The sequence below is a fragment of the Rhinatrema bivittatum genome, chromosome 2 (genome assembly GCF_901001135.1).
Source record: "Rhinatrema bivittatum chromosome 2, aRhiBiv1.1, whole genome shotgun sequence".
NCBI classification, from domain to species: Eukaryota; Metazoa; Chordata; class Amphibia; order Gymnophiona; family Rhinatrematidae; genus Rhinatrema; species Rhinatrema bivittatum.
The window spans coordinates 258,501,793-258,514,201 of NC_042616.1; the positions used below are offsets into that span (position 1 = coordinate 258,501,793).

The following is a 12,409-nucleotide window of genomic DNA, read 5'->3' on the forward strand; positions in this document are numbered from 1 at the left end:
CCCTGCTCCGTTTCTAGGCAGCGTGGGTCTGGATGCCATTTTGGGTCCCCCGAGGTCAGCAGCTCCGTCGGTGGGCACCATTTTGCCTCCTTTCGCACCTATGGGTTCAGCAGTGCAGGCAGTGCCTGGAGAGGAGGAGCTTCCTCCAAGTTTGTCCCCGCAGCACAGAGTCCCTGAGGAGGACAGGGTCGCGGAGGAGAGCAGATCTCATGCTGCAGATATTGCTGTAGGGTATGCAGATGACACTTCTTCGGATTCTTCCTTCTCAGATTTTGTTCTTCTCATGCATAAGGCCTTTAAGGCCCACAAGGCGGGTAAAAAGAGGCCTCTCCTCCCGGACTCCCAACCCCGGCCTCCTAAGCGGGCTCGGGCTCTGCAGGACGTGAGTTTCTTGCCTGACCAGCAACTGAAGCGCTGAAGAACCCCGGTGGCTGATTCCGATTCATCTTCGGAATCGGAGGACCAGGACGACTGGGACTTGCCCTCTCAGCCCCCGAGGGGGGTGGAGGGAGACTCCAAGAGACAACAAGAAGTACTACGGGGAGTCCACAGGCTAGACAGTGATGATCCGAAGGTGGTCCAGCTTTTTCGCAGGGATGAACTAGGATCTCTTATACCTGCTATCCTGGGGAAGCTAGGCATTCAGCTTCCTTAGGAGGAGTCTCAGCTTGGGGCTATGGACCCTGTGGTGTTGGGACTCTGGGGGCCTCCTTCATCCTTTCCTTTCCATTTTAAGCCACAGACTTACTTTTTAAGGAGGGTAATATGCTTAAGACGCCCAAGGTGGATTCTTTGATTTCTGCTGTAACCAGGCATACCACTGTCCCGTTGGTGGGTGCTACGGCCTTAAAAATTGTCCAGGACCATAAGTTGGAATTTTATTTAAAACGCATCTTTGAAGTTTTGTCCCTCAGTGTGCAGGCGAAAATCTGCAGCAGTCTCATGCAGCGGGCAAGCCTTAGGTGAGTACAGCAGTTACTCAGCATCCAGGACCTCCCTTCTGCAAAGGCGGAGCAGGCGGATAGGCTGGAAGGAGCAATTGCATATGGGGCTGATGCCCTTTATGATCTTCTTCGGGTACAGGTCAGGGCAATGGTCTATGCAGTCTCAGTTCAGCGTCTTTTCTGGCTGAGAAATTGTTCGGCGGATGCCGCTTCTAAGACGCAGCTGGGCACTCTCCTCTTTAAGGATCAGTTGTTTTTTGGGGAGGACCTTGAGCAGCTTATTAAGTTTTTGGGGGAAACTAAGTTTCATAAGCTCCCAGAGGATCGCCGAAACAATCAAAGTTCTTCTTTCCTTCACACACTCGTTTTCGAGGACAGCGTCAATATAGTACCAGGGCTCATGGTTCCATTACTAGGGGTAATGTGTCCAGAGCCTTTCCTTGGTTTCATTCTTTTTGAGGCCGTCAGCCCTTCTAAACCAGTAGCCAGTTTCACTCGGCCCCAAAGTCCACTCCACAATGAAATAAGGAAGGCCAATTCCTCCGTTCTAAACTTAGGTGGTTGACTGACTCTGTTTCTCGAGGAATGGGTCAAGAGTACGACGGATGAGTGGGTCCTAGAGTAATCGAAAAAGGCTACGCATTAGATTTTGCTTGGGACCTTACAGATATTCACCTGGTCTCCCCCTGCGGCCCTCTAAAGAGGCCGGCTGTTGTCCAGACCCTAAAAAGACTACTGGAACTGGGAGCCATAATCCCAGTCCTGATGGAAGAACAAGGGTCGGGCCAGTATTAAATCTACTAAGGGGGAATTTCTGGCCTCTCTCGACTTGATAGAGACCTACTTCCACATTCCAATTCACCACGAGCATCAGCGGTTCCTCCGATTCGAGATCCTGGTTCAACATTTCCAGTTCAGAGCGCTCCCCTTCGGCCTTGCCAGAGCTTCCCGAACTTTCACCAAGGTCATGGTGGTGGTGGCAGCGGCCTCCCTCCGTCGGGACGGCGTACTGGTCCATCCTTACCTAGATGATTGGCTCATCCGGGCCAAGTCGGATTCTCTTTGCAAGCTGGCGGTCAGCAAGGTCAAGACTTGCCTCACCTCTCTTGGCTGGATAATCAACTTCCACAAGAGCAAACTCCAGCCCTCTCAGACCCTGGAATTCCTTTGAGCACGCGTCGACACTCGAGTCGGCAAGGTGTTCCTTTCGGATGCATGAGTGCTTAAACTCCAGGACTAAGTGCTAACCTTGATCTCTCTTCCTCTGCCTATGGCCTGGGACTACCTCCAGGTCCTGGGTTCCATGGCCTCCACTATCAATCTGGTCCCATGGGCATTTGCGCATATGCGTCCATTACAGAAAGCTTTTCTATCCTGCTGGTAACCGGTTTCAGAGCAGTTTCGGACCCTTCTGCCGCTCCTCAAATCTATCGTCATAGAAATGCAGTGGTGGCTCTCTCCTACTCACCTTTTGAAGAGAGTGTCCCTCCAAACTCCGAAGTGGATCGTTGTCACAACGGACGCCAGCCTCTCTGGTTGGGGAGCGGTCTGCCAGATACAGTCTACACAGGGGAACTGGTCCCCAATTCAGTATCGCTGGCACATCAATCGACTGGAGATCCGAGCTGTTTGCCTTCCCTTGCTTCATCGCAAGGCGGTACGTGTTCTGTCCGACAACTCCACCATGGTAGCATATATCAATAATCAGAGAGGCACAGAGAGTCAACTGGTGGCTCTGGAAGCCAGCAAGCTCTTGGTCTGGGCAGAACTTCATCTAGAGTGCTTGGCAGCATTCCACATTGCGGGGAAGGAGAATGTCCAGGCTGTTTTTCTCAGTTGCCAGCAGTTAGACCCTGGCGAGTGGGAATTGTCGGACAGGGCAATGGATCTCATCATCCGCAGGAGGGGTCTCCCACACCTGGATCTGATGGCCACCATGTACAATGTGAAAGCTTCCAGGTTTTTCATCCACAAACGAGAGCATTGCGGGTAAGGAGTGGATGCGCTGGTCCTTCCATGGCCTCACGATATTCTTCTATATGTGTTCCCACCGAGGCCATTAATAAGCAAATTACTCAGATGAATCAGGGTTCCATCATCCTCATGGCTCCGGAATAGCCCCTCAGACCGTGGTTCGTGGATCTGGTGAATCTCGCCACCGACGGTCCTCTCCACCTCTGACATCTCCCTCATCTCCTTCGGCAGGGTCCCATATTTTTCGACCAGGTGGATCGCTTCTGTCTAGTGGCCTGGCTTTTGAACGGCGTAGATTGAGGAAGAAGAGATATAAAGAAGAACGGCGTAGATTGAGGAAGAAGGGATATAAAGAAGGGATATAAAGAAGATTTTCGAAAATGCATGTGCCACATTGGGAGTGTTGGTTTGTAGGGCTCCGGTTTCTCAAGTCCTTTCTTTTCTCCAGAATGGTCTTTCCAAGGGATTGTCTTTTAGTTCCTTACAGGTTCAGGTCTCCGTGCTGGGCTCTCTCCTGGGAAGTATTGATGGTTATACGGTGGCGGCTCATCCGGATGTCATCCGTTTCCTCAAGGGGCCAAACATTTGAATCCACCAGTTCGAGCTATATGTCCCTCTTGGAGTCTTAACTTGGTTCTTTGGGTTCTATGCAAAGCCCCCTTCGAACCCCTATGGTGAGCTACACTTAAAGATTTGGCTCTTAAAACCATCTTCCTGGTTTCCATCTGTTCAGCCAGAAGGGTCTCGGAGCTTCAGGCTTTGTCGTGCAGAGATCCTTTTCTACTGTTTTCGGATTCCGGCATATCTCTCAGGACAGTACCCTCCTTTTTACCGAAGGTTGTGTTTTCTTTTCATGTCAATCAATCGGTTGAACTCCTGGCTTTTTCTTCTGATGACATTGCGAACACTCCGGGAGGTGATCTTCGTCGCTTAGCTGTGAAGAGGGTCTTGCTGCATTGGTTCCTCCTTGGTGACTGATGTACACCACCGAGATCGCATTGTCTGAGAGAATTCTGACAGACTTGCCCTGGAGGAGAGGATGGAATGCTTGCAATGCTAACCATACCACCCTGGTTTCCAGTTGATTGATCGACCAGAGCTATTCGACGGAGGACCAAAGTCCCTGCACTGATTTTCCTTGGCATACCACACCCCAACCTGAGAGACTGGCGTCTGTGGTGACCACTGTCCAGTGGGGCACCTCCAGGGGAACTCCTCGGGTTAAATTGTCCGTCACTAACCACCAATCGATGCTGGCTCACGCTGTCTCCGTAAGCAGTAAAGGTAGATGAAAAAGCCAAGGAGGAACCAGAAGTCAACCAGTGGCAATAGAAGCTTGCCAATTGATCAGCTGGGTAGAGCTAAACTGGGTGAGCATAGCAGTGTCTCACGTCGCCAGCGTGGACAATTTGCAGGCAGACTTTCTCAGTCGTCACCATATAGATCCTGGAGAATGGGAGCTGGCAGAGACCGCCTTTCAACTCATATGCGATGCATGGGGCACACTCAGCATGGACCTGATGGCAACTTTTCAGAATGCCAAAGTGCCAAGGTTCTACTCTCATCGCAGAGAGATGGCAGCAGAAGGGGTAGATGCCCTAGTGTTGCCTTGGACCACCGAGGTTCTGCTGTATGTCTTCCCACTTTGGCCATTGATCAGCAAAGTGCTCCGGCAGGTAGAAATCCTTCCAACGGAGGTCATTCTGATAGTAGCTCCAGAATGGCTGAGTCGTCCCTGGTTTGCGGACCTTGAAACTGGTCCTCGGTTTCTCGTATACATTTGGATTTTCAGATTATCCTTAATGAATATCCATAAAATGTATTTGTATATATTGGGGGTAGGACATGCAAATATATTATCTTATGTATATTCATATTGTATATCCCAGTAACCTTACTGGGAGCATGAGCATGACTGGTCAGGGGATTAAATGTGGTTTTACAGTGTCGTCACACAAAGACTAACAGTCTCCAAATGCTAGATGATAGATGTTGGAGTGAAAATTAGCATTGCAACATAAACTAAATAGTTTTAACAAAGTGTTGGAATGGGATTCTTGCTTGCTGATTGATTTATTCTCCATATTCTCTTTGCCTAATCTGTTCATTATCTCAGAGGTAAGCTTTTGGATAAAATGTAGTGTAGAATCAAACATTGGACCAGAGCCATAGCCAAGCAATTTGGCATCTATAGCCAAGAGAAAAAGTACACCTTCTTCCTGTATACATCATAAATATGTCATGAAAAATAAATGAAACTGAGAAACTAGAGGTCTGCATGATGGTGGCATGTGAGCAAGTGTGGGAGGAGGAGAAGCCTCTTACTGAAACTCCTTCCCTGTTACTCACCCTCTCCCCTGGCTCTAATTATTTTCTTCTGTCTTTCACCCCCTACCTCGCTTCCCATTCCTCCTCTGTTTCATCCTTTCCTTAGCTTCCCATTTCCACTCATTCTCACATCATCCCTTTCTACTGCCTCTCAACCCCACTCCAGTCCTACAGGCGCTTCATATACCATCTCTTGCCCATTCCTCATCATTCAACCTTCATCTCATGTCCCACTGCTAACAACTCCTACTCACATTACTTGCTCCCTGTTCCACACATCCTCAATCCCAGTTCCCAGTCCCACACCCTCTAGACTCACAATTAGTGCCACCAGCTCTACCCAGTTTCCATTAACCCAATCCCCCAGCAACCATTGACCTCCCAGCTGTTGCTCTACCTACACATCCATCCCTAATCTTCCATTTCCCACAAATCCCCTTCCACTCAATCTGTCAATCTCCACATTCCTCCTCAATGGCCCAAGTGCTATTTTTCCCACTATAAATACCCCAGTCTCAACCTATCCAATCATGCCTCAGTTGCCACTCTTTCCACTCTGTCTCCCAGTCTTTGCTCACCCAATCCTTAGGTGGCCACAAACCTTTCATCCTGACCCCCTATCTACTGCTCTCCCCACAACCCCCCCCCCCCCCAATCCATGCTCTCCACCCCCAGTCTCTTACTCCCTGTTCATTCCCTCCCATCAGGAATCTCCCAGTCCCCATGCTTCCCCCCCATCCCAAATCTCCAGGTTATTCTTTTCCCTTTCTTAATGCCACTCTGCCCCCTACTGCCTTAGGTGTTGCTCTTTCCCCCAACTCCCAGTATCTGCTGTCCCTCAATTGTTCTAGGTACCGCTCTCCTGCTTTCCCTCCCTTTCCATGGCTCAGCCCAACTGGAAGAAGAGCAGAGCAGCTGCCTTTCCCATTCTCCTGCATTTTTCACAGTCTAAGAAGCAGTTTGAGGTGCATCTTAGATTTCTAGGTAGCTCAATGTGGCTCAAATGGTATCTTAGACTCTATAAACTACAGGAAGGAGGGAAAGGCGCCAGCTCAACTCTTTTATTCTGGCTTGTGCTGGCCTATGGAGAGGAGAAAGCGTTAATAGCTGACTCACCCTTTTGGCTCTGACAGCAGCTGCAGATACTTCTGACCCTCATGACCCGGATCAGGAGGATGACGGAGTAGCAGAGCATTTTGTTTTTGGTCCCTCAGGCCATATCAGAGTTGGGTGATGATGCCCATAGAGGCACAATGCCTAAGGCAAGTACTTCTCTCTCCTCCCTACCTTCCTATCATCCCACCGGTTTCTGGGCCCATGGGGTGGCACATCATTGCAGCATTCTTAGGGCAGTGGTGCCTATGGCTCCACATGGGATTTTGAGCTATGATTGGAGGATGGTCCCTTGTTTGCCTTTTGGCTGAGATTGAATGCTGTCGAATATGTGGAATCAGTGACCTGACACCTGACACCCCCCACTGGGTTCCTAATGACCAATGATGACTATTATTAAAGCTGCAGGATTAAACCTTAGCAAAAAAACAAACCAAAAAATCTCAGACGTAAGGACCCCTGAAATAAACAGAATGATGAATGAGGTAAATTGTCAAACTGTGACATTACTGCAAAGTCCACAGTTTGATTTTGAAAATTGCCCCAGGAAAAAGGTACCCCTGGAGTTGTGCCTCTTTTTTGGCGGGCGGATGCTTTTCCCAAGCAAAACTACATGCATTGTATTCTCACCCAACCTAACCCCTCCCTGGAATTTTGTCAAAAGTACACAAGCTGTGGGGCAGTTTTCAGACAGATGATTTACACAGGTAAACACTTTTTACCTGTAGAAATTCCTTTGGAAATTGTCTTCTAATTGATAGTTGTTGAATAGTTTTTAAATTAAAATAACGATGTGTAATCTTAAATTTAGCATTTTTGGAAGGAGATTTATCTTTGTTATTTCCTTGCTGAAAATATGCTCTTTGACTTTGCTTCAGGTCTTCAACTTCACCCACCAAGTATTAACTGCTTCTAAATAAAACCCCCAAATGTTCTCCTACTCTGTTATCAAATATGAGTTCATTGCATTACATTTCTCTCTCAATCTGGTATGAAGTGATATGCCATTATGAATAATTGACCAGTAAATATTGCAGCAATATATTTTGTTCTTGTGTGTCTAACTGTCTATCTCCTTATGCTTTTATGTATGGTAACTACATACACTTGTTCCTTTCAGCCTGCTGTGCTGCCCTGACTGAGCTGGTGCTCAATGACACAAATGCTCACCAAGTAGTCCAGGTATAGTAATTGCCATGCCTTTAGTAATATATTGTTATTGCATATTACAATTATATACTGCTGTTCTGTGAGGCTATATGTGCTTACTTGTTTATACTCCCAGCATGACTGAGTAAATAGGAGTAAATTAAGCATTTGAAAGCTGATAAAGGGCCTGATTTACTAGGACTTTTCTCCATTCTGCGTCTTTAGGAAAAAGCTCAGTCAGGCTGAATGTGACCTAAATGATTTTATAATCTAAATTTAAAAGTGCAATGCTAGCAACATATTTTTTTAATTAAGTCAGTTGATTGGTAAATCAACCAAAATTATTAAAATACTCCTTTTTTGTTCTTTTTTTTTATTTCATCCATGAGGAGACATTGGAAGTCCATTTTCAGCTGCTATCTGGAGAGCAAGGTTAGCTGGATACACTTATCCAGATAATTTTAGTGGGATATATAGTAGCAAAGCCACACCATGGAATATACCCAACTATTTTAAAGTTAGTTGGATAACTTTAGGACTGTTCTTCAGCACATCTAGGGTTAGACAGATAAGTTATCTGGCTAACTCTATATATTGGTCCAAAATATTCAAAAGTTGGCATTTAGCCAAAGGAAGAAGATTGTTAAAAACAGATGCCTCTCATTCTTGAAGCTGACAAGGAACTGATTATGAGGCAGTACTTTAAATACAAGCGAAAAGTTTTTTGTGGTCAGAGAATTCAAATTTTCCCTGCTGTTGCCAAGGCAGCACAAGCAAGAAGGAAACTTTTTCTTCAATTAAAGTAGCAAATCTTTAACTTGGGTGTCAATTTTTACTTGAAATTTCCTTGTGTAACAGGGGCTTTGCCTGTCACTAATTAAGACCCCAGTATATTTCCATCAGTAAGATTGTGGGAGAGAGTGAGGCAGCTTGCTCTTGTGTGCGTGTGAGAGGCAGCTTGCTTGTATGTGTGCATGTGTGTGAGAGAGGCAGTTTGCTTGTGTGTGTGTGAGAGAGGTATGGTGTGTGTGTGTGAGAAGCAGCGTGTGTGTGTGTGTGAGAGAGAGAGAGAGAGAGAGGCAGCTTGCTTGTGTATATATAAATGGCAGTTTGCTTGTGTGTGAATGAAAGAGGCAGTTTGTGTGCATGTGACAGAGGGAGGTTTCTTGTGTGTGTATGAGAGGTAGCTTCTTGTGTGTGTGTTTGTCTGTATTTGAGAGGCAGTTTGTGTGTGAGAGAGAGAGGAATCTTACTTGTGTATTTGTGACAAAGCCTGTATGTGTGTGAGAGAGAGCCTATGTATGTGAGATAGAGCCTGTGTGCATGTATGATTATGAGAGAAACTGTGTATATATGGCATGAGAGAGCCTGTGTGCGTGTATGTTTGTGAGAGAGACTGTTGGTTTGTATATGTGTGAGAGAACCTGTGTGGTGTATACGTGCGTGTGTTTGTATATGAGAGACAGAAGATAAAATTTGTGCATCCCCTCCCCCAATCCACAACGAATCTCAGGGGAAAATGGAAATCAAAAGATCCCAGGCATGGATGTTATTTGATGTGTCTGTTTTGAAATATTTTATTGGGTTTTTGAAAACTTTTAAAAACTTTTTTTGAGTTTAATTATTGCATGATATTCTGTCAGCTGTTTTTGAAATATTTCTTCTTTCTATAGTTTTACTATTATGACTATATGTTTTATGATTTTATTGTTTTATGAGGTTTGATGGAGGTTTTTTTTTCATTGTTGCACTGCATACAGATGGGCTTCTTGCGGTTTATAGTTCAGTTTTTCTCTGCACATTTCTTTTTTACTTTACAGTGTTTTTATTCTATATTTGGTAAGGTTCTGTCTGTGCTCTGTATATGTGATCAAGGTGAGGTATTCTGCTGGCATGTAGTTTCTCTGTAGGGATCTATAGCATATTGATTTGATCTGTTTTCCTAATAGGAGGTGTATTGATGTTTTAGGGCCTGGTGTAATATTTACATTGTTGCCTTTTCAAAGGTAGGGTTATTACTGTTTGCATGCAGGAATTTAGTGCTGTTTTGCTATGGGAAGTTTACTAAATCATAATTGTAATTACGTTTCATATGGCTTTCTGAGGGCCAAGCCCTCATCAGATGCACTTTATAATAGGCCTAATACCATATGGGTTCAAAGTGTCTTTTTTGCAGTGTTTTCTGGTTGGCAATATAGCAATGTATGTAATAATAATATATATGTTCTTGTGATATTTTTACCTCTGAAGACTATGAATATCCTTTTTCATGTAAAATCTGTTATAAATGCATAACTCTTTAATTATGTATGGTAAGGGCTGGCAGAAAAGGGACACGACAAGTTCATCTAGGGCACCTAATGTATTCCCTTGCACCAATCTTGAGACTCCGTCACACGCAGGGACAAATGCTGGGGAAACACGGGTAAAATACACAAAGAAGGTACACTATATTTTCTCTCACATTGATCCCAATATCCACCCACAGAGAAACTACTAATCATAAATATAATTCAATATTATTTATTTGCTAAACCAATATAAATCTCCTATCTATACACATTAAAAACTATCTAGCACACTCATCATCTTCCATTCACACATATTAAAAATTCAAGCAAGTGAACATTCTAAATGTGTTCTTTCAAATAATTACATAATATCTCTCATCTCATATAATCCAATACACGTGCAAAGTATATAAATGTTATCAGTTATTCTCAATCCCCACTATTGTCATTCCTTCCAACTACACTCCTAACTTTCCTCCTCATCGATCATGTTTTCAAAATCTTCCGTTCTCAACTTCCTCCATGGACGATGAGGAAAGTTAGGAGTGTAGTTGGAAGGAATGACAATAGTGGGGATTGAGAAAAACTGATCACATTTTTATTCTTTGCACGTGTATTGGATTATATGAGATGAGAGATATGTAATTATTTGAAAGAACATGTTTAGAATGTTGACTTGCTCAAATTTTTAATGTGTGTGAATGGAAGATGATGAGTGTGCTATATAGTTTTTAATGTGTATGGATAGAAGATTTATATTGGTTTAGCAAATAAATAATATTGAATTATAAGGGGAAACACGGGTAGCAGGTTATAGGGTTCCGGGGAATGTGTGGCAAGATTGCCAGCTTCCTAGAAATATTATCACTTTCTGCAACTTCTCTGGGAATTCTGACCCCTGCTTTCCCCCTTCTGTTGCATTTCAAATCATTGAAAGGCTAGACTCTAAGGGGAACCACTCTTGTCACTCTTGATGATTTGACCAGTGTTATAAGTTGGGGGGGTGGGGCAATAGGGGAGTACCATCTCATCCCTCTCCTCAGGTGGAAGATTACCTTGAGCTGCCCCTGCACTGAGCCATCAGGCCAGCTACCTTTTGCTTTATTGTATTGATATTTAGTGGTGTGCTCATCCATTTATTGACCATGTGCTGATTATCTTATTAAGAACATATTTTCTTTTGAGATGAGTAGAAGATAATGTATGTAAGAGTGAAGGAATGACAACAATGACTGAATAGTTCCATGCTATAGTTACACAATGTTAGGTTCCATATTAGTGCTACCACCCAAGAAAGAGATCTAGGCATCATAGTGGATAACACATTGAAATTGTTCGTTCAGTGTGCTGTGGCAGTCAAAAAAGCAAACAGAATGTTGGTAATTATTAGAAAGGGAATGGTGAATAAAACAGAAAATGTCATAATGCCTCTGTATCGCTCCATGGTGAGACCACACCTTAAACATTGTGTTCAATTCTGGTCGCCTCATTCAAAAAAGATATAGTTGCGATGGAGAAGGTACAGAGAAGGACAACCAAAATGATATGGGGAATGGAACAGCTCCCCTATGAGGAAAGACTAAAGAGGTTAGGACTTTTCAGCTTAGAGAAGAGACGGCTGAGGGGGTATATGATAGAGGTGTTTAAAATCAAGAGAGGTCTAGAACAGGTAGATGTGAATCGGTTATTTACTCTTTCAGATAATAGAAAGACTAGGGGGCACTCCAAGAAGTTAGCATATGGACATTTAAAACTAATCAGAGAAAGTTCTTTTTCACTCAACACACAATTAAACTTTGGAATTTGTTGCCAGAGGATGTGGTTATTGCAGTTAGTGTAGCTGGGTTTAAAAAAGGATTGATAAGTTCTTGGAGGAAAAGTCCATTACTTGCTATTAATTAAGTTGACTTAGAAAATAGCCACTGCTATGACTAGCAACAGAAACATGGGATAGACTTAGTTTTTGGGTACTTGCCAGGTTCTTATGGCCTGGATTGGCCACTGTTGGAAACAGAATGCTGGGCTTGATGGACCCTTGGTCTGACCCAGTATGGATGTTCTTATGTTCTTAAGTGTGCCTCAATCTCTTATCTTCTGACTAGGGAGATCTAGTGTAGCTTTCTGCTCCATCCCTCCAATTCTCTCTCAAAGCTCCTGAAGTGCTCTGCAGTGCCCTTTTATCTCTGAATTGAGGGTGGCTATAATTTTCAAACTACACAAAGGGTCACAAAAGGTGAGCAAGAAAGGTAACTATCAGGGATACCATGCCACCCTTTTGGGTCAGTCTGTGAGCAAGCAAGCCCAAAAGGGAAGGGGAATGCTGAAAGTAACCCTTACCCAGTATGCCATTTTGGCCAGAGATTGCCCTGCTCACATTAGCCTTGCCTGTTGATTTTTGTTATGGATTGGACTTATACAAGAAGTACAGTGCTATTTCATTGGGCTTTTTTTCTTATGTTGTACCAAGGAGCTATCATAAATCTTTTCATATTTCCTCTCCAGGAAAATGGCATCTATGTAATAGGAAAGCTAATTTTACCAAACAAGCAAACAAATTCAATCAAAAGCAAAGCCAACTTACTACAGGTAACAGATGAGTAAAAAGTATTT

At 44.2% G+C, this 12,409-nt stretch overlaps 1 protein-coding gene across 1 annotated transcript in view; it reads left to right on the forward strand.

Annotated features, from left to right (window-relative positions):
* NEK10 (NIMA related kinase 10) overlaps nucleotides 1-12,409 on the forward strand; it is a 587,606-nt gene that overhangs the window by 150,884 nt on the left and 424,313 nt on the right. The window contains exons 14-15 of the mRNA XM_029587074.1: nucleotides 7,480-7,541; nucleotides 12,302-12,385. Coding sequence (XP_029442934.1) covers nucleotides 7,480-7,541; nucleotides 12,302-12,385 — 146 coding nt within the window. The remainder of the gene's footprint in view (nucleotides 1-7,479; nucleotides 7,542-12,301; nucleotides 12,386-12,409) is intronic.